The 22,577-nt window shown below is 45.1% G+C and overlaps 2 protein-coding genes across 2 annotated transcripts in view; one reads left to right on the plus strand and one right to left on the minus strand.

The window, feature by feature from the left end:
• Nucleotides 1–22,577, plus strand: part of LOC142497853 (alpha-tectorin-like) — a 299,739-nt gene that overhangs the window by 248,404 nt on the left and 28,758 nt on the right. The gene's annotated exons all lie outside the window — the stretch shown is intronic.
• On the minus strand, nt 10,471–16,763 carry LOC142497852 (trypsin-like). The gene is made up of 5 exons (XM_075606222.1): nt 16,711–16,763; nt 14,527–14,683; nt 12,845–13,098; nt 11,887–12,026; nt 10,471–11,313 (listed from the first exon to the last, which is right to left on the minus strand). Exons 1-5 carry the CDS (start codon nt 16,748–16,750, stop codon nt 11,137–11,139), a joined length of 768 nt encoding a protein of 255 aa, XP_075462337.1. The 5' UTR covers nt 16,751–16,763; the 3' UTR covers nt 10,471–11,136.

A 22,577-nucleotide genomic window follows, 5' to 3' on the forward strand; every position in this document is an offset into this window, starting at 1 on the left:
CAACCCGCCCCTCCCCCCTTATTAATCATCTTGAGAGTTAAATGGAATGTCTCATTGCAGTAATAAGGAGTTATCCCCCTGTTATTATACATGTTGTGTTGTCTGTGACATTGCTCTGCTGTGTAATGTGTCATTCTCTTGTACCGTTCTTCAATGTATGCATCTTATTTGGATATCTAAATAAGGGTGTGCAGTTGACACCCAACATTTGTGGTTTAGTGTACACATCATTTTCCAATAAATGTGCAAACCCTGAAACAACTAACATTTGTTTTAACATTTTACAACCCAACCCTGCCTGATTTTACGAAATAATCCACGCCTCCTCCTAGTCCCCCTAGACAGGTGCTGTGTGTGTGTGTGTGTGTGTGTGTGTGTGTGTGTGTGTCTCTAATAAAGTTAAAGCCCAGCCTTTGCCCCATCGTCTGGATGGATATACAGAATAGCCCTGTATGTTCATCCTATTGTGGCTTATCTGGCCAAGTATGGATGTTTGTAACTTTTATTGTTGAAAATGTCAGTGTTAATATGTATGTGTTCTGGGTTCCCTGGGCCTGCTAGACTGGTAATACACTTACACACACACACACACATTTTATATATATATATATATATATATATATATATATATATATATATATATATATATATATATATGTAACGGGTATTCCCCCCCCCCAATCGCAGATTATACTGTGGAGGTGTAGGAACATACAATGTTACTCGGGTGTGGTGCATTACCTGTTGGCTCACAGGAGGGCTGAGCTTCCGCCATGGGGAACCTGGGACATAACAATACACTATGGACAACCACTTACAGTAGGTGCAGCGCCTCCACCTGCGATGGCTCCCACCAAAGGGGGAGTGGTTCCTCGCAGGACAAACAATAATACCATAGACAGTGGGTTATAACTACGGACTTTACTAACATATAATCATAACCTGTGTCCCTCTCACGAGGAGACACTAACAGTGACGTCACGCAGGACAATTCCCCAACACCAAGTGAGCCCACCCAGTGTCCAGAGAACCCCACCCAATGTCCCGTACTCTTACAGAGATAGTCAATGGGTGACTGCGCAGTCACTCAGAACCTCTAGGCCTGTTGGTGCACATATGATGGTATAATACCTGCCGAGCACTCCGGTGCTCGGGTCAGCAACACTCTTCTCAAAGGATCAGTCGGGCGATGCCTCCTTCTGATCCTTCAACTGCACTCCTTGTACGTGGGCCGCTAGAGCGATCCCACTCCGGAACAGTCTCTGTGGACCCCAACGTGGGTCCGAACCGCTTCAACAGGAACAGCAGCAGCCGCTCTGTCCCTATCTAGTCTAAGTGGCACGTGCTACACTATAGGCCGTCCCTATAATACAGCAACCTGTGATGGCTTGGGATACTCCTATGGGCCTAAAGGGTTAGGACCTTTCCCACTCCCCTAGCTACCCAAGTCCCTTCAGCCTTACTAACGCTAACAGCCAACGTGCTGCGCAACAAGGTGCCTGCCTGCTAGACCTCACAGCACTGCTCGCTGTGACCCTGACAAGGCAGCACTCTAACAACACTAAGGGCAGCGTCCCTATCTGGGGCCTCCCTCAGCAATTATCCAATACCCACTGACTAACCAGAGTGACAGGGTCCCTTACTCTAGGGCAGTCCCTGGCAACACTCCTATCATAGGGCAACTCAGAACTATCTTGGGCCAAGGGGGTACTGGCCTAGTACAGGGGATCCCTCTCTCCCGTACCCTACCTCCTTCCCTTGTCTGCCTCCTTGCTCTGACTTCCTTCTCTGACTCCCTTCTTTCTAACTGACACGTAGCTGCCAGCCCGCCAAATGTATCCACTTCTCCATGGCAGTCCTGCAGCCCTATTGGCTCCTATGAGGCACCTGGTGCCTGTCTCGCTATGCCCCATGGGAGTTGTAGTCCCTGGGCGCCTGCAATAACATTGGGGCCGCATGCGTGCCTTTCCTACACTTACAGTAACCCCTAATGGCCGCCGCAATGCTTCTATCCCTGTCCCTACTCTCGCGCGATCCTTTCCTGCCCTCGCGCGATCATCTGCGCATGCGCGACTATCTCGGGCCGCCGGGGACTCACTGCGCATGCGCGAACCGGCGCAATATGGCTGCGCCCTTACCGCCCGGCTCCGGGAGCGCCGAGAGCCCCGCACGCGTCCCCAGCAACCCCCGAGCCGGGACCTGACCGCTCTCACCTTGGCGATCGCTTCACGGGGCCGCCATTGGCCTCAGCGGCGCCCGCAATCGAACACCAGGTGAGGGGGGGTGCGGCTCAGCAGGGGAGACCTGGCTACATATATATATATATATATATATTGTGACAGAAACCAGGGGATGGTAATAAATTCCGTATATAGGGCTCCCAGGATACTAGACAGTTTCTATCCTGTTTGGCCTGGGAGTGCAGCCTTATAATACATACACTCCATCCCACAGTTTGGCAAGCGCTGGAACTGAGGGATGAGAGATCCAGACCAGAGTTTGTCTGCTGCCTGATTTCTGTCACCTGTCATGCTAATTAGGAATCAGGTATGAAAGACTGATTTCCTGTTTGCTCGGGTCTCCCCACAAGAGCCAGGAGGCTGGAAGGCTGCTGAACTACAGAGGGGAGAAGCCTCTTCCCCAAACAGGTTCAATCTTTCTGTTCATTTGTGTAAGACTGCAAAAGTACCGTGTTTTGATGTTGGAAGTGGAAAAGCCACTTCCAACCCTGAGTCAGGGATATCTAAGTTAAGTTATCGCTCAGGTGAGCAGCTTTTGTTTTGATCTGTTTTCTGTTGTATGCACTGTGGCAGTCTCAGTGCCTGGGACTGAATAAACCAGGCATAGCCTGTTTAAAGGAACAGTACGTGACGCCTCATCATTTAACCTACCCTAAAAGACCGTGTTCTAAACAGTCCCGGACAAACGACGGAGCCCCGGAGTAAGCCGTTTGTCACATATGGTGGAGAATGCGGGCAGAGCACTAGGGGGTCTGCGGGTTGAAGAACTTTGAAAAAAAAAAAAAAAAAAGTTTTTTTCATCCTCTGCAAAGAAGATGGAAGACGTGGTGGGTGCGCTGGTACGCAATGTCGCTGCCCAGAAAGACGCGAATGAAATCCAGCAACAGCTGTTAATAGCCCAGCAAGAAACTAATGCAAACCAGCAGCAGACGAATGCAGCCCAGCAACAGCTGCTAATAGCCCAGCAAGAGATTAATGCAAACCAGCAACAGGCGAATGCAAACCAGCAACAGACGAATGAAGCCCTGCAAAACGCGAATGCAAACCAGCAAGAGACAAACCGCTTGCTGAGAGAGGAGCAACAGCGGTTCGCTCAGGGCTTACAGCAGGAACTCGAGATCCTGAGGGGGACTATCAGTAACCTTCCACTGGCAGCGGCAGCCCCAGTTCCGAAAATGACCAGGGCAAGCCACTACCTTCAGAAGATGGGACCCTCGGATGATGTGGAAGCCTATCTTCTCACGTTTGAACGCACGGCACAGAGAGAGGGATGGCCAGAAGCTGAGTGGGCTGGTCTAATCGCACCCTTCCTAAGCGGCGAACCCCAGAAGGCTTACTTTGATCTAGAGCCAGCCGAAGCTAACGTCTATGCAAAATTGAAGTTCGAGATCCTCGCCCGCCTCGGCGTAACCACGGCTGTTCGCGCCCAAAGGTTTCACGCATGGTCCTTCACGATGGATAAAGCCACCCGAAGCCAGATGTATGACCTCATCCACCTCGCCCGGAAGTGGCTACAACCCGAGATCAACTCAGCCAGCCACATCGTGGAACGGTTGGTCATGGACCAGTTCTTGAGGAAACTTCCCTCTGCCTTACGCCGTTGGGTCAGTCGGAGTGACCCCCACAATGCGGATGAGCTTGTGGCCCTCGTAGAAAGGTACAATGCAGCAGAAGAGCACCCGCAACCCACAGTCGTGGAGCAACCCCACTACCCGAGGTTCCAGGACTCTTCCAGAGACGGTAAAAGGGTACCGGGGTTAAGGGGCGCTGAAGAGCGGCGACCACCTTCACGCAGCACCAGCAACAGTGGTTCGCACACTAAGGGCAATAGCCAACATGGGGAGCCGGGAAAAGGCTCTAAGTGGGACACAGACTATGTACCTAAATGTGTAAATTGTCATGAGAGGGGCCACACAGCAAAAATCTGCCCACTAAATGATGAGCCCATGCAATGCAACAGCGTGGAACCTTATTCGCTGTTGTCCCAATGTATGGGCCCTAGCCCAGAGGACCCCTTGAATAACCATCTGTGGGCATTTGTAAAGGTTAATGGTAAGAGGGTTCGGGCACTTCTTGACTCTGGGAGCATGGTCACACTAGTGTCCGAATACCTCTTGCCCATTAAGAAGAAACGGAAACAGTTCACAAAGAGTGGCAATTTGTTGTATACATGGGGATAATCATGAATATTCCACTGTTGATGTTTTTTTTGAAACAGAGTTTGGTTCTTTAGATTTCAAGGTGGGTATTGTACCCAAACTGGCACATGATGTGTTAATAGGGACCGACTTTCCCCATTTTCTAAAAATGTGGTCCCCCGCTCAGAATAGCGCCCAGAGTTCAATAGCGGACCATAACGAAGTATTAGAAGAAACAAATCCTTTCCCTTTTTCAGAAATGGAGGTTGACGAGGGCCCAAATAAGAAGGGGGAAAAGGAGGAGTGCTGTAAAATTCCCTTCCCCATCACTACTTTGGTAGGGAATACCCCAAATCAAGATGTTGAGCAGACACTTACCACCCCAGAACCGGATAAGACCCTCGCTGACCTAGAGGTCAGTCCTGGGAGTTTTAAGAAGGCCCAGTGGGAGGACCCCACATTAGCGGTAGCAAGGGGAAATATACGGGACCAGAATAGTACTCCTGGCCAACCAGATAGGTCACTTGCTTACCCCTACTTCGAGGTAGAGAACGACCTAGTATATCGGGTTGATAAAAGGAAATCAGTTACAACTAAACAATTGTTGGTACCACGGACATTCCGTAACGTAGTATTACACCTCGCACATAGTCATCCATTGGGGGGACACCTAGGGGTGGAAAAGACAAAAGAAAAGGTTCTCCGAAGCTTCTATTGGCCTGGGGTTCTGGCAGAAATTACGAATTATTGTTCCTCATGCCCAGAATGTCAGATCACCGCCCCGTTCAAGGCGTACCGCAGCCCATTGGTACCCCTTCCCATAATAGAGGTACCATTTGACCGGATTGCTATGGATCTAGTAGGACCCCTAATAAAGTCTGCTAGGGGACATCAGCATACACTGGCGACACACTTTATTCGAGCTCGGCTAGTCCCACGAATTCGGGTATACCCGGGTGCATTGAGGTTTGTGACTGTTTTCTGCCCGAGTGCATTGAGGTATTTTCTAGGCAGGGATTGAAGCATTTTATTCCCACTGGCTGCAATACTGCACAGTATATATATATAATACATTACAATTCATGAATTTATGCCATCTGGTAGACACGCGAAGCATTGCAGCCTATTAAATCCTAATCATTATCATTTAACAGATCAGCCGCCCGTCAGCCAGGCATGAACCCAGGCTGGGAAGGCAAACACAACGGGGCTTGTCAGAGGTGAGGAGCGGCGCATTCCAGGTATCTGCCAGGTACAAACTGGGCATTTGCTCGAATAAAGTGTGTCGGTGCAGTATATTGGTAATATTAGATTATGCCACCCGATATCCGGAGGCAGTTCCCCTACGTAGCACCTCAGCTAAAAACATAGCAAAAGAGTTAGTAGTTCTGTTTTCCCGGGTCGGGATTCCTAAAGAGATTCTATCTGACCAGGGAACACCATTTATGTCCCAAGTAACGAAAGAGCTATGTAAACTCCTAAAAATCAAGCATCTCAGAACCTCAGTCTATCATCCACAAACAGATGGTTTAGTGGAAAGGTTCAATAAAACCTTAAAGAGCATGTTACGGCGGGCGGTTGATAAAGATGGGAAAAACTGGGATTGTTTGTTACCGTACCTGTTATTTGCCATTAGGGAAGTTCCCCAATCATCCACAGGCTTCTCCCCGTTTGAACTATTGTATGGCCGACACCCAAGGGGCTTACTGGATATAGCCAAAGAGACTTGGGAACACGAGGTTACCCCTTACAGAAGTGTAATAGAGCATGTTGCCCAGATGCAGGACCGCATTGCTGCAGTCCTACCCATAGTGAGGGAACACATGGAGAAAGCTCAAGAAGCACAGAGGAATACATATAATAAGGGTGCTAGGGTCAGAATTTTTTCTCCAGGTGATAGGGTACTAGTTCTGGTTCCCACCGTGGAGAGTAAATTCCTTGCTAAATGGCATGGGCCATATGAGGTCTTGGAAAGAGTGGGAGAAGTAAATTATAAGGTAAGACAGCCAGGTAGGAGGAAACCTGAGCAAATTTACCATATAAACCTACTCAAGCCCTGGAAAGATAGAGAAGTCTTGTTAACCCTAGTACCCCCAGGTCCGTCAGAGAATCAAGAAACTGACCCAGAGGTTAGCATAGCTGAAACCCTGTCTGTTCATCAGAAACGAGAGGTTCAGAATTTAGTGAAAAGAAACAAAGAAATCTTCTCTATACGGCCAGGTAGAACTAGCGTAATTGAACATGACCTAGTCTCTGAACCGGGGGTCCGAGTTAACCTTAAACCGTACCGAATCCCAGAGGCCAAAAGAAAGGCTATAAGTTTAGAGGTTAAAAAAATGCTAAAACTAGGTGTAATTGAGGAATCCCAAAGTGGGTGGAACAGCCCTATAGTCTTAGTCCCAAAGCCAGATGGTACAACAAGGTTTTGTAATGACTACCGGAAACTAAACGCGGTGTCAAAATTTGATACTTATCCTATGCCCAGGGTAGATGAACTTGTAGAGAGACTGGGCAAAGCCCGATATCTCACAACCCTAGACCTAACAAAAGGGTACTGGCAGGTTCCCCTCACAGAAAGGGCAAAAGAAAAGACAGCCTTCTCAACCCCAGACGGCCTCTTTCAGTATAAGGTGTTGCCTTTTGGCTTACATGGAGCTCCCGCCACATTCCAAAGAATGATGGATAAAATTTTAAAACCACATGCTCGGTATGCTGCCGCCTACCTGGATGATGTGGTAATCCATAGTGAAGATTGGCAATCCCACCTTCCAAAGGTCCAAGCTGTGCTTGACGCAGTCCGGTCTGCTGGACTAACTGCTAACCCCGCTAAATGCACTATTGGTCTGGAGGAGGCCAAGTATCTGGGATATTCTATTGGCAGAGGTTTACTCAAACCCCAAACACTCAAAGTGGAGGCGATACAAAATTGGCCAACGCCAGTTACAAAAAAACAAGTAAGGACCTTTTTGGGGTTAATTGGGTACTATAGAAGGTTTATTCCCAATTTTGCAACTAAGGCAACCCCACTAACTGACCTCACAAAAGCAAGAGGACCGCTAATGGTAAAGTGGTCCCCCGAAACCGAACAGGCCTTTAGAAGCCTGAAAGAAGCTCTCTGTGCCCAACCAGTGTTGGTCACACCTGACTTCTCCAAAGAGTTCGTAGTCCAAACCGACGCATCTGAGGTAGGGCTGGGGGCGGTACTCTCCCAGGAGTCTCAAGGTGAGGAGCACCCCATCCTTTATTTAAGTAGGAAACTAAATCCCCAGGAGAAAAATTACTCCATAGTAGAGAAAGAGTGTCTCGCAATAAAGTGGGCTGTAGAGACGCTCAAATACTACCTGTTGGGGAGAAAATTCCGGTTGGTCACAGATCATGCACCCCTTACCTGGATGTGTCAAAACAGGGAAAAGAATGCTAGAGTGACCAGGTGGTTCCTAAGCCTACAACCCTTTAAATTTTCTGTGGAACACAGGTCAGGGCACAAACATGGCAATGCTGACGGGTTGTCAAGGATGCACTCCCTAATATCCATGGTCGCTCATCCCTCGAGGTCTGAGCTGGGGGGGAGGATATGTGACAGAAACCAGGGGATGGTAATAAATTCCGTATATAGGGCTCCCAGGATACTAGACAGTTTCTATCCTGTTTGGCCTGGGAGTGCAGCCTTATAATACATACACTCCATCCCACAGTTTGGCAAGCGCTGGAACTGAGGGATGAGAGATCCAGACCAGAGTTTGTCTGCTGCCTGATTTCTGTCACCTGTCATGCTAATTAGGAATCAGGTATGAAAGACTGATTTCCTGTTTGCTCGGGTCTCCCCACAAGAGCCAGGAGGCTGGAAGGCTGCTGAACTACAGAGGGGAGAAGCCTCTTCCCCAAACAGGTTCAATCTTTCTGTTCATTTGTGTAAGACTGCAAAAGTACCGTGTTTTGATGTTGGAAGTGGAAAAGCCACTTCCAACCCTGAGTCAGGGATATCTAAGTTAAGTTATCGCTCAGGTGAGCAGCTTTTGTTTTGATCTGTTTTCTGTTGTATGCACTGTGGCAGTCTCAGTGCCTGGGACTGAATAAACCAGGCATAGCCTGTTTAAAGGAACAGTACGTGACGCCTCATCATTTAACCTACCCTAAAAGACCGTGTTCTAAACAGTCCCGGACAAACGACGGAGCCCCGGAGTAAGCCGTTTGTCACAATATATATATATATACATACACACACACACGTGCGTGCCACTTGCGCTAGACCCCTTCAATCAATTCCATGAAAGTCGTTTGAAAAACACACAGCAACTTCTTAACCCTGATTGCAGCTTGAAATCTTGTGTGAGCGTTCCACTCGCTCACCAGACAGATCCAAGATTCCTCCTAAGCAATTCCAGTCCAAAGTTACTGGTGATGCAATTGAATCAGTGGCGGGTGATATCCTGTAAAATAATAAAGATATTAAGCTTTTGAGGCGAGAACGGTTCTGGATCTTCAGGCTGAAAGCCCAGTGTCATGGAGGTTTCAATGATACTCTAGATGTGACTCCCTTTCTATAGCACTTTACGAGTTGCCATGACATTGGGACGTTACGTGATGCGGCGTTAAGTTGCCATGACAAGTTGACACCGCTTGTTGTCGTGACATCAGGTAGCGTCCCGTTGTCATGGCAACACAGCGTCATTTGATGCCGCATTGCCATTTTCACAGGAGCTACAGGGGAGACACTCGCAAGTTGCAGGGGATAGGCAGGAAAATGGTGGGAGACGCAGCACCCCTATCTGGCGGGTTTGGTGTATTATAATAGGGCACCCCTGTCCTGTTTAGATGCTCTTTGATAAGCTTGCTCAACAACATTCTTCTTAGAATCCTTTTTTCCAAATTTATTTTGGCTGGTGTACATGTACATGGTAGGCAATATATAGGTTAAAAAAAAAAGATTACAATAGCACAAAACTACCCTCCATCCTTTGCTCTAAATATTTAAGCAAAATATTCTAGATAATATTAATAATAATATTTGTTTCTTATATAGTGCTGACAATGTATGCAGCACGGTACATAGAATGCACAATGAGTCGGTAGCACCAATAGCGCAGCTAACAGAATAAGGCCCATCAAGACGTAATCTGTAAGTGTGTGATAGCATAAAAAATAAATGAAAAGAGAACAATTAAGAAAGATGTCATCAAACTCCTAACAATAGAATAAGACTGCTTCAGAGGGTAAAAGGGAGAGGGTAGGAATGAGGATGAGAGGAAAGCGGATGAAAGTAAGATTCAGGGAAAATTAAGTAGGAGAATAAATGCACTAATATATAAAGGAAATAAATAGAAAAGAAAGATGTAGATCAATAAATTAACAGATTGGTAGTTAGACAAAGTACGGAGCTAGATAGAAAGGTACAGTAGAGATATACAACCAAACAGATAAAATTGATAATAGGAGAGAACACACTTAATTCTAACGATGGTCACTTCAAGCTCAGTACGAGCACACACAGTTTATTCCATGAGAAACATTTATTAGACACAGAAAGATACAGTAGGTGACTGTAATTTGCGGAGGCTGGGCATGTTCTTGAAGGCTGACCCATGGCTACTGTCCGGTTCGCCGGTGCTGTGGAGGGTTTGCTGATTGTCTTGTCTCCCCAGGGAGACATCTCATCGATACAGTAGCGCTTACTTAGACAGCGGAAACCAGGACCCAGTAAGTCGTCTCTTAAGTGCTTTCTTTAGTCAGGATCCCTTAGCTTAGTTGCAGCAATAACACACGGTAATACCTATATCTCGAACATCAGTACACAAATGATCAAGGCAGGCTCACCAAGGCTACCTCAAAAAGAAATTCTGAGTGCACCACCTCATAATTAATATAGCGCTATATATAGCTGACATTTATAACTGAATTTGCTACAATTAGGAAAGAAAATTCTACTGGACTCACGCTATAGTGGGGTTAGGAGCAAGAAAGGAATAACATATATATATATATATATATATATACACATATATATATACATATATATGTATATATATGTATATGTATTTATTACACTCACAATGAATGATACAGGGAACTGTATTTGGAGTTATCCATATATGTATAATTTGTTATTCATTTTAATACTTATATTCAGAAGAAGAGGAAAGGGATTTCAGAAAAATAAAATTACGTTTTATAATTACTGTGTCATTTCTCAGTCTCCTCACCCTGGGAAATAGCTATATGTCCTTTCCCGGTGGGTGTTACCAATATATAAAGGTAGTGGGTTACTCTGTGTGTGATCACTGAGGGATCCATGGACTGGACTGGAACCCTTTGTTCATTAGGATTCTACCACTCTGGTCTGGGAATGTTACCCTCGGGGGTATGGTCCATTATCGCACAAGTTTCTAAAAGTTTCTCAAAATTATAATCATTTCACGTGAAACCTTTTATTTTTTGCAATGAATCATTCATCATACACGCACTTTCATTAATGGTCTCTAATAAGAAATGTGAGCCAATCAAGATCTTTAGTTTTGCATATTTCCCACTGTAACTTTTGTTTCAGAATGTGCATAACTGTACAATTGCTTTGGAAGGTGACATGATTAACATCTCCCTCAAGTTCCTATGCTGTAAATGTAGACACTCTGTGATCACAAACCTAATCTGTGTATAAGCTGAGGTTTCACATGCGGCCCCAAAGGAAATAGTATAGCAGGAGGTTAGGTTAGTTCAGAAGCTCCCCTGTTAGGGAGGAGATGTTGGCCAACGTTGGAATTCTAGCAACATGCGTTACATGCTGATGTTCCATTCTCCATGATGTCATCGATCCAGTTGAGGAAATTGGTGACATTGGTATATATTCCTGGTTTCTGTGGCTCCCCACATGGTATATGACCCCAGGATGTGATTCCTTGTAAGACTGAATCACAAACCAATGGTCCCCCGGAGTCTCCCTGCAGGGAAGAAAAGATATGTGAGGTGTTGAAAGTTTGTGTACAAATATATGTAAGAATTTCTTTGCTCAAGGAGTGACTAAAGGCAGGGCAGCCTGGTTCAAATCCACGTGTCAGCTCCTTGGGCAAGTCACCCTATCTCCCTGCGCCTCAGACACCAAAAAGTAGATTGTAAGCTCTACAGAGCAGGGATTTGTGCTGCAAAAATTATTTGTACAGCGCTTCGTACACTGTCAGCGCTAGACAAGAAAATGGTTGTCCATTAAAAAGTCACAGCAAGCAATGAATCTGTATTAGTGGATAGCCCATCCAACTTAATACAATATTATTAATTCATGGTGAGCGCACTAATAAATTATTAGCTGTATCAAGCTTTGCTCACACTGCGCTATAATTTAGATTCCTAATTAGTTAGAAGCATTTATCTGTCTCTCCCAAAAATTGCTCATATTCCCAACTAAATATTACGTTGGTACAGTAACTGTTCACTGGATGATTGCTAAATTACACAGTATTTGCCTTGTTGGTCCCTGTGTTACTAGATATATAGACGTAAAACCATATAAACCTCACCTGACAGGAGTCTTTCCCTCCGTCCATGACACCAGCACACAACATGTTGTCCGTTATCTCATCATCTGGATAGCAGTCTTGGCAGTCAGATGCAGACACAATGGTTACATTCACACACCGCAGCTCATCTGGATAGGTCGCTGGAAGATACACAAGCCGGATGTTTATGTCTACATACTGTAGGACATGCAGTAAGGTCCCAGCTACAACAAGTCAAAGGTCACATAACCATTCATTAAGGCGTTTGTTGTTACAGGTCAATGGACGCCCTGAATAAAGTAAAGAATGGCTGGGGACTTTGTATCTGAACATGCATTATTTTATTTTTTAACGATTCTGTGATTTATATGTTAGTCTCCTATATAGAGATGGTCCACATTTTTGGGGGTGGATTTGGATCGACCGGTTCCTTTGATCTGCAGATTTCAGTGGATCAACCAGAAAAAAAAGGCGATTTGCGTTATTATTGCCAATAAAATCAGCAGATTCCGCAATCTTTAAGAATCCACCAATGGATGGCTGAATCCGCGGATTGGATTCTACAAATCCGTCAACGGATTGTATACAATGGCGGGGGTTTGGTTTCTTACGAATCTGTGCGGATTAAAACCGAGCAAATACGTTTGCGAATTTTAGACCGCAAAACGGATTTTGCGGGGGGAAATACAGGAAACGGGTTTGGGCTGATTCGCCCACCTGTACTCCTGAACTATCCAGTCCCAGCCAGTATTTATATCAAGGGAAAGATCTTGTATCTGTGTATCATGCCCATCATGTATATCATACAGTCGCAGGCATAAAAGATTATAAATCCCTGTGCCGTCTCCCAAAGTCAACCTCTTCAGTCTCAAAGTCCATTTTCACAAATTAAGCCATCAAACTCTACTGGTGGCGAACGCCTGTCTTCCAGCCCCCACCCCCTGAAATATAATATATTATAATTTCTGGGTCAGGTTACCCTGAGGGCTGGTGGTGGTTCCCCATCCTGAAACAATGCAATTTGCTCCTACTTCCACCAATTGGTCGGGCAAGGGCAGAACTTGTACGTTGGCATTAAGAATGGCTGGCGTGGCCAGTTTAATAAGCATGATGTCGTTGTCATATGTAGTAATATTGAAGTTGCAATGGCAGCACATTGTCTCAGCATAGGTGAACTGCTCCGTTCCCTCGGACATCATAAGGTTATGCTCTCCCAGCCGAACCTGAAGGCTTCTGCGTAACAGAATAAAATGTCAATCAAACACTGCTGCCAGAATATGGTCCCTATTCTTCTCCTCACTAACACCCATAATATTTAATTAGTTACAATTATCTGATTGTTGTGTGAACCTCTGGACAAACGAGTTCAAAAGCCAAATTACCATTATTTATTTCATTTCACAACGATTGTTTTCTTTCAAAGGTTTAATGTCTCTATTGCCAGGTTAGCTGTGTGCGTGTATACATGGTGATTGTAAATGCGTGTGTGCTCTCATGTGTCTGTATGTGTGCATATGCGTCTGTATGCTTACTTGTGTCTATACACATACGTGTTTTCAAATATCTTTGTGTGTGGGAAAATGTTGATGCCGAAATATGTTTGTGCATGCGTGCAAGAGTCATTTATGAATTTGTATAAGTGTGGAAGTCTCTATATATACTGTATGTGCATGTGAGCATATATCTGTATGTACAGTGTATATCTGTATATGTATGTACAGTGTATATCTGTATCTGTATGGACATCTTTTTAGAAAGGAAAGGTATACAGTTTACAAATAAGTAAACATGGGGAGGATGTTGATCCAGGGAGAAATCTGATAGCTATTATTTGGAGTCAGGAGGAATTTATTTTTCCCCATATGAGATAGCATTCGATAATGTTTCATTGGCGTTTTTTTTGTTTTTCCTTCCTCTGCATCAAAATACTGTAAATACAAATATAGGATAAGTATCTGTCATCTAAATTTGATGGACATACAGTACGTCTTTTTTCAATCCCATGTACTACGTAACTATGTAGTAAATGTGGTAGTATTTTTTGTCCTCCATTTTTGTAGCTACATACCACTATTACATTTAGGAATGTATTTAGTGTTTTCCTGCAAAATATATAAATAAATATATATATATATATATATATATATATATATATATATATATATATATATATATATATATATATATGTATGTGTGTAGGGTAAATCCTACAGCCTTGAAAATTGCAAAGTCAGCAGTACAAGCAAATTCACACTGATGAGACCCATCAAGGTCGAAACATGTCTGTGAGTGGTTTCTCTGGCTTTGCATCTGATTCCCATGTGGTGCGTAAAAGCTGTGTTAACAGCGAGCATTAGCTTATAAGGGTTCCATGTAAAAATGGATTTCAGGCAAAAAGGTGACACGGTGTGCTCATTTGCATGTCATTTCCCAGAATCCCTTTCTACAGTAGGAGCACTGTATCCTAGGTTATAATGGTTAAAGGCAGGGTTGCAGACCAGTCTAAGACATGTGAATGTGCTCACAAGTGATTTCTTGTCGTCTTTTTTTCACCCACCATAACTTAAAATGTGTATTATATATACATTATATACATACATACATACATAGAGTTAAGATTACATGAAAAACAGCACACATGGATGACATTGAAATACGTACGGCATTTTGCAGTGAGCTGCTGTAAGTACCCAGGACTCATTTATTAGGATACCTCCACACATGTACTGATCAAAATAATACAGGGCGACCTGCCATGGCTGTGAGTGAGGGACACATTCCTCTCCCCCGATAATCCGGTCAAACACGTGAGCCTCAACTAGGAGAGAACACAGAAGATCATTGCAAAGCACAGCTCACAGAGGGACTTAAACAATCCTGTCCAAAGTGGCCATTCAGGCTATTTTCAGTCGAAAATCAGTTGGAATCAACAATATAGAATTACCCATTAAGGAGGTTATTTATTCAACTATGATAGTTCCGATCATGACACTATCACACAAAAACTCCTATTAAAGTTGAACGGCATTTATGTGAGAAAATGACATGTGCAGCACTATCACAGTTTAATGAATAGCCCCTTAATGGGTACATTCAATATAGTACAAAGCAGTCATTTGGGTCATTTTGGGCCAAAAATTCCATTATAGTCTATGGGGATTTTGGAGCAAAAACATTCCAACTGGCCGCTTTGGACTATCTAGTGTTTTTTTATACTTGTCTTTAGTTTGTTACAGTATATAAATACTAGAAATTAGGTTTACTAAAGACTGCATTAAAAATGTGGGATATATTTTTTATAAGTGCATAGTTTTTTCTATAATAAGCTGGGACCTGAAACCCTGGCAGATATATTAATTTATATATTTTTGCATTTCTTGGGTGGTGGAAGGGTATAGATATGATTCCAAATGAGCAAGGGGTTAATATTAACTCACTGGAGGTACCTTGCGCATGGGAAAGGTGAGTTGGCTAGAGTAGCCGTGTGTTAACCCTGGTTGCATATCTAAGTCACGTGCTCACTTGTGTGCTGTTTGAGACAGATGGTATATGGGGATGGATTTAGGGGAGATATTGTTCATTTAAGTGACCTTTGCGAAGGTGAAAAGTGGGACAGCTAGAGAACTGTGTATTAACCCTTGTCCCATATGTAGGTCACCTGCTCACAGGTGTGTCGTACGTGACCATGCATCCACACACGCTGCAAACTTTGCCAAGATCCCACAGCCAGTCACAAACATAGAACATTCAATGTTAAAAGGAACATTCTGCTGTACATCCAGGAATGTGGTATATATGATTTAATGCAGCAAATGTTACCAAGTATGCTAAATTGTTGAAACCAGCAAAAAACTTCAAACCGGAACGACCCTACACAGATACACAATAACACACCATGTAGAAGAGAGATACTGCACTCCAGTGGGACATCACTTCTCACAACCAGATCATTCCATAAAGGATTTAAAAATCCAAATCCTCAATGGAATGTTTAAAAACATCCAGAATGGAAAACATTTGAACTCAAAATGATAAGACTTTTTAAAACACTTTTTTTTTTTACCATGAATGCACAGAGATAGCAATATTAAAATTGAGTACTCTTAGGCCCATGAGCCTCATTCAATATTCTTTAAAGCGCCCGAATTTCTAAGAACTGCTGCGCTATCAATCACTATTCCAGGAAGCACTACATACTGTATATTTACAAGTTCCTCCTGTTTTGTATTCGACTGAATATCGCCTGAAGCTGAGGATACGTTTGGATTTATAAGCCAGATCAGGGGTGGGCAACTCCAGTCCTCAAGAGCTAGAATGCAGTATGTATAAGATAAGAGATTGTTGGGGAATGACCGGAGTAACTCGTTCTAATCTTTGCAATAGATCTACAGCAGGGATGGCCAACTCAAGAGCTACCAAGAGGTCAGGTTTTCAGATTATCCCTGCTTCATCACAGGTGATTCAATGGGTACCTGCTTCATCACTGGTAGATCAATCAGTCCCTGCTTCAACACAGGTGACTCACACTGATTGAGCCATCTGTGCTGAAGCAGGAATATCCTGAAAACCTGACTAGTTGGTAGCTCTTGAGTTGGCCATCCCTGCTGTAGATCTATTGCGAAGATTAGAACGAGTTACTCCGGTCATTCCCCAACAATCTCTTACCTTATACATACTGCATTCTACATATACATTCCACATATACACACATATACTCATACAAAGGGTCATTTGCCGACGTCTCCTTAACTGGGCTGCAAAAGTAAGGCAAAAAAACTCTCAGAAATGAATCCTTCTCAGGCCCTCTGTTTCATCATAACTTTCCGTCTTCTCGTTCCGTCTCACCTGCTGATCCCAGCAGAGCTGCCACAAACAGGTAGTGCATCTTTGATACGAGGTGTTTGGTGAAATGTCTGACGGACTCACATTTTATTCCACAATTTAGATTACAAAGTAAATGATTAACAACATAAAACCAGTGGCTCCCCTCCCGTGTGAAAGTGGGACTAGATTTACTGGCTTGCAAAGGCATTTGCTCTCGACCTACTAAAACCACGGTATGAATGTCACACTCCTTCCAATGTTGGAAGGGTCTACAACCTATTGCATGCTCCAGCAGCGAAGAGGTTAAAAGGACCTGCAGACAGACTCTTCAAAATTTTGTGCATGTAAAATAGGTACCACTGTTGTTCGTCTACTTGTGCTACACAGAGGTACTGCCAATCAATCCCTATGGAAGTCTTATAACCCCTGCAGTTTACCACACACAAAAAACTATCTACTGTATACAAGAACATGTAATGATAAAAACATGTAGTGTACCAGCAATACAGGTGCAGTTGGGGTGTAAGCGCACAGTCTGGAACCAGCAGTGACATGAATACCCACCTTCTGGATGTATCGCACACGCTTCATCACCGCATGCTTCACCTTTATGGTCGGTGGGACTCATCGAGTAAAACTGAATTCTCTTAACAATATGATGTCTATCTGGTAAACCCATGATTCGGCTTTTATGTGTTTCTGAAACATGGGTCCCACAACATTAAATGAATGGGACAATGATCCAGGGGTCTATGTATCATGGCTAATGTAGCGTAAATGTAGTGGAAGCGATCTTCTTCTCCTACTAGTCTCCACCTTGCACATTTGTTAACGTGTCTGTGTAATATTTCTCCACTTGTTCGTGTTCTTGGGCGGCGGTGGTGGGGAGGGATTTTGTGCAAAAGTGGGTGACGTTACGGAGGAATTACCTCATGTTACACAACAATTCTACGTTTCTGAGTAGGGGTTAAAGGGTTAAATGGATCAACAGGATGTGAAAGTCAACATAGTGTTGTACTACAAGATGGTGGGTGTGTGTGTGTGTGTGTGTGTGTGTGTGTGTGTGTGTGTGTGTGTGTGTGTGTGTGTGTGTGTGTGTGTGTGTGTGTGTGCGCGCGCGCGCAGCGCCTGTGTGTTCTGTATGAGACTGATGGCCGGAAAATACAGAAAGCAATAATAGCATGTGAGTCGTCTCACCTGCTGGGTTCCCACGTTTTTATTAGCACAACTGTGACACTTTCCATGGCGCAGGGACAGAGAGTTGGCACATGAAGGGGAGCTGTGATTGTGTGCCCTGAGATTATTACACAGACAGGCCAGGCGGGCACCCTGCAGATATTTACAGTAACCATAACCATTACAGTGACTAATGGGGGGGGGGGGGGGGTGGAGAGGTGGCATGATCCTTGCCCCGAGGGGCCCTGGAGCAAGAGATCTAAGTGAGAGGAGGGAAGGGGTAGTATATATATGTATATGCTATATATACACACTATATATATATAGTGGAGAAAGAGAGAAACATCATTTTGTTAATAGAATGCATAACCATCAACCCTTACCCCAGAAAGGGTGGGTGGACAGGAACATTTAGGGGAAGTACGTGGAAGAGAGAGAGGTAAGCGCCTCTTAAATAGTCTACCCTTTCCCTCCCCTCACTTAGGCCTCTTGCTCCCTTGAGGCAAGGGTCGTGCCACTCCCCTGCCCCCCCCCCCCGATGGGGTACATATATATATATATATATACTCATAAGAAAGGCTCGAGAGTAGCCGAACCATTGAGTCAATATAAGACACTTGTTTGTTTCCTTTTTTGGTGTGCCTATCTTTATCTTTTTTCCATATGTGCATATATACAGATGTAGCCGTTACATAGTTACATAGTTACATAGTAGATGAGGTTGAAAAAAGACATACGTCCATCAAGTTCAACCTATGCTAAATTTAGACAACAGATACTTTATCCTATATCTATACTTACTTATTGATCCAGAGGAAGGCAAACAAAAAAAACCATTAAGGGGAAAAAGTAATTCCTTCCTGACTCCAAGAATTGGCAATCGGATTAATCCCAGGATCAACATCCTTCCCATGTACACTTATGTGGTATATCCCTGTATACCTTTCCCATCTAAAAAGATGTCCAACCTTTTTTTTTAACAAATCCCAACAAATCCGTTCTTCCTGTTTTTGGCACTGTGATCCCTCAAAGTCCTGTCACCACAACAATTGTGTCCCAGGAGGATTAACACTGCGGGGCGACCCATTGAAAGGAATGCCCCCACCCGGAGCCCCATTTCAGCTGCCACCTCCCCGCAGCACCGCATTTTCCCAGAGTTTCGGATGCAGCGCCGGGCACAGTTAGGACGGCTACATCTGAATATATATATTTCTTTTAAATAAGAATATGCATATATAAGAAAGAGAAAATATGTAGAAGATGATGATGATGAAGAAGGAAGGTATGGTGAAAAGGTGGTTTATGTGGAATGTAAATGGTTAAAAAGAGGCACTTAGATCAGGGACAGTTGCGGTGGGCCTAAGGGTGTCCTCCTAAAAGGGTCATGAATGAAGAGTGCTCCCTGGGTCATGTAGCATCGGTGAGTATGATCCGGTTAACAGGTTTGGGGCAACTTGCTGACCAGATCCAGGAAGGTTTGTGTTTTTCTGGGTGAAATAAAAGGCTGGGGCCATTTGAACCCAACTTAAGGTGTCTGTGTTTATTGGGGTACAGCTGAAACACGGAAGGGCCAGGAATCGGGGGTACTTGGGTCAGTGTTAAGGAATTAACAGAGTAAGGGTCAGATTCTTGCATTCACAACCTTTAGGATGCTATTCTTTTGTAAGTGGGACTTACGGCTAGAGAGGTGTGATTGTTCCTCAGGTCACATTGTGAACGTGTTTGTGGATGTTTAAATAAAGCGGCGTGTGTTCTTAATGTGCGCTTAAAACCTGTAGGAGAAGAGATGAGATGTAAGTAAAGTAAATGAAACACTTAACCTCATGACCCTAAGTAGGGTGGAGACAGAGAACCTGAGAGATGGTGTTGACTCTGCGGGAGAACAGAGCAATAGGAATGTGTGAGAGCGAGGATTACATTGTAATTTCATAGCAAACACTGTTTCAAAGCAAACTCCTTTCTGTAGAATACATTTACTATACTGTATATATATTTAGTATAAACATAAGTGATTAAAATTTTGAAATAACTTACCGTGCAAATAGTACTACTTGAAGCCACGTGAGAGGCAGCAACCAACTCCCAATTATTTAGTGGGGTACATAAAAGGCTCTTTTTGGCAATCAGTTGATAATTCCTGTTGAACACCTTATAGTCAGTTAACTTTGCTTGAATTTTGGTTCTGGTTTTCTCCTTTTTGAGTCATTTTGCATTTTGAGTAGTGTCAGTAGAAGGAGTTATGGAGATGTTGGGTAACACAGATAAGAAAATAATATTGATTAGAGTACGCTTCTCTTTGTAGTTTTCCCCCCATTATTTTCTAAGACAAAAAAAGGCGATCAGGACTAAGGGGATTGTCACGGGTTTTTGTCATATTTGAGAAACCTGAAAGTGCACATATTCTGAGATTGCATTGTATCTAACCGTTGTGATCAGCAAACAGGTGTCCCATGAGCAAACCACCTTCTCTCCCACAAAGGTATCAAATCAACCCCTTCCTGTTCGTCTCCAAAGCAGGGGCAATCAGAGTGCCCTTCTAGATCCAATCTCCAAAAATGGCAAGGAAACAAAAGTGCCCTCAGAGAAGTATAAAACAGATTTGTGTATTATTAAAGGATAACATGCACACTTACAATCAGGTAAAAAAAAAGCTGTGTGTGCTGTGCACGCGCATAGTAAGTGAAACTTCTTTGACTTTTGTCGCAGAAATTGACTTATAACGCGCGTGCTCGGCACACATGTGTCAGTCAGTGTATGTGTCAGTCAGTGAGTATGTATGTGCGTGTGTGTCAGTCAGTGTGTGTCAGTCAGTGAGTATGTATGTGCGTGTGTGTCAGTCAGTGTGTGCATGTGCGTCAGTCAGTGTGTGCATGTGTGTCAGTCAGTGTGTGCATGTGTGTCAGTCAGTGTGTGTGCATGTGTGTCAGTCAGTGTGTGTGCGCGTGTGTCAGTCAGCGTGTGTCAGTCAGCGTGTGTGTGCACGTGTGTCAGTCAGCGTGTGTGTGCACGTGTGTCAGTCAGTGTGTGTGCGCGTGTGTCAGTCAGTGTGTGTGTGCGCGTGTGTCAGTCAGTCAGTGTGTGTGTGTGCGCGTGTGTCAGTCAGTGTGTGTGTGTGCGCGTGTGTCAGTCAGTGTGTGTGTGTGTGTGTGCGCGTGTGTCAGTCAGTCAGTGTGTGTGTGCGCGCGTGTGTGAGTCAGTGTGTGAGTGTGTGAGTCAGTGTGTGAGTGTGAGTCAGTGTGTGAGTGTGAGTCAGTGTGTGAGTGTGTCAGTCAGTGTGTGTGTCAGTCAGTGTGTGAGTGTGTCAGTCAGTGTGTGAGTGTGTCAGTCAATGTGAGTGTGTGTCAGTCAGTGTGTGTGTGTGTGTCAGTCAGTGTGTGTGTGTGTGTCTCTCTCTGTGTTGTGTGAATGTCTCTCTGTGTTGTGCCCCCCACCCCTCCTCCTCCCACTACCCCAGGCGGAGCTGCGGACTCCCAGCCCCCCCCGGCGACACGTGGTCCCGTTATCCCCCTCCTCCCGACTCCCACTACCCCAGGCGGAGCTGCGGACACGGAGCTGCGGACTCCCAGCCCCCCCCCCCCCCCCCCGGCGACACGTGGTCCCGTTACCCCCCTCCTCCCGACTCCCACTACCCCCCTCCTCCCACTACCCCAGGCAGAGCTGCGGACACGGAGCTGCGGACTCCCAGCCCCCCCCCGGCGACACGTGGTCCCGTTACCCCCCTCCTCCCGTTACCAAAGCAGGAGTGACAGGGCAGGGGGTGGAGCCTCGGCCTCAGCTATCCCACCACGGAGCAGCGTACTCCACGGCGGGCAGCACCGCAGAGCCCGTGCCGGATGAGGGGAATTAAGGGACCCCTTAACTGACGTGACAGCGAATCACCGGTTGCTCGCAGCAGCGCCCTCTGCCAACCACACCACACCACACACACACGAAACCTGCCATCCACAACATGGATATGGACAGAGCCTCTGCGCATGCGTTGAGGAGGACGGCTGCCGGTGTGGAGGAGCGGGTGAGGGAGAGCGGCGCCGCCGCATGTCAGCAGCTGCGTGGGGGATGCGGCGGCAGTGGCTATCGCCGCCGCCGCCGCATGTCAGCGGCTGTGTGGGGGGTGCGGTGGCCATTAGGAGCGGCGCCGGCGGCTATCGCCGCCGCCGCCGCATCTGATTTGTGGAGCGGGTGTGATGTCAGTGTTGGGGTCGGGCTGAGCCAGAACACAGCCCGGCCTCAACTGCCAGCACTGACGTCACATCCGTTTCATTTCTGTCTCCACAATCCATTTTTGCCCCATCACGAATGAGGTGCCACTAAAGAAGTTTCACTTCAAAAAAGGCATGAGATCCAACAACCAGGGAGCTCCGATAATCCGACAACCACAAGTAGCCAACAAGAATAGACCTCGTCTCCACCTCGCTACAACAGATCTCGAAGTAGAACATCTCTATGTAATCCCTACGCGTTTCGTACTTCAGTACTTCATCAGGGGGTGATAACGGAGATGGAACGCACAATATTTATACCCCACAGAGCTTCACAGATGGCTCAAACTCAGGAACTCATTAAATCCATACAATCATATATTCCTATATGGTTAGAGTGGTGTAATTAAAAATGTATATAATTTATGTGCAAATAACACATTTTAATATCGATCTTTCAGTGAAATGTCCATTACAAATGTATCAATTTATTAATGAAGTGCCCATTACTAA

Source organism: Ascaphus truei, chromosome 6 (genome assembly GCF_040206685.1).
Source record: "Ascaphus truei isolate aAscTru1 chromosome 6, aAscTru1.hap1, whole genome shotgun sequence".
NCBI classification, from domain to species: domain Eukaryota; kingdom Metazoa; phylum Chordata; class Amphibia; order Anura; family Ascaphidae; genus Ascaphus; species Ascaphus truei.

What these genes read in the sequence shown, in the direction of transcription:
- LOC142497852 (XM_075606222.1), bottom strand. Translation starts at nt 16,750, where the DNA reads ATGCACTACCTGTTTGTGGCAGCTCTGCTGGGATCAGCAG. An exon ending in AGCTCTGCTGGGATCAGCAG is followed by an intron (nt 14,684 to 16,710) that starts GTGAGACGGAAC and finishes GTTCTCTCCTAG; the next exon opens with TTGAGGCTCACGTGTTTGAC. An exon ending in GAGGGAAAGACTCCTGTCAG is followed by an intron (nt 11,314 to 11,886) that starts GTGAGGTTTATA and finishes TCTTCCCTGCAG; the next exon opens with GGAGACTCCGGGGGACCATT.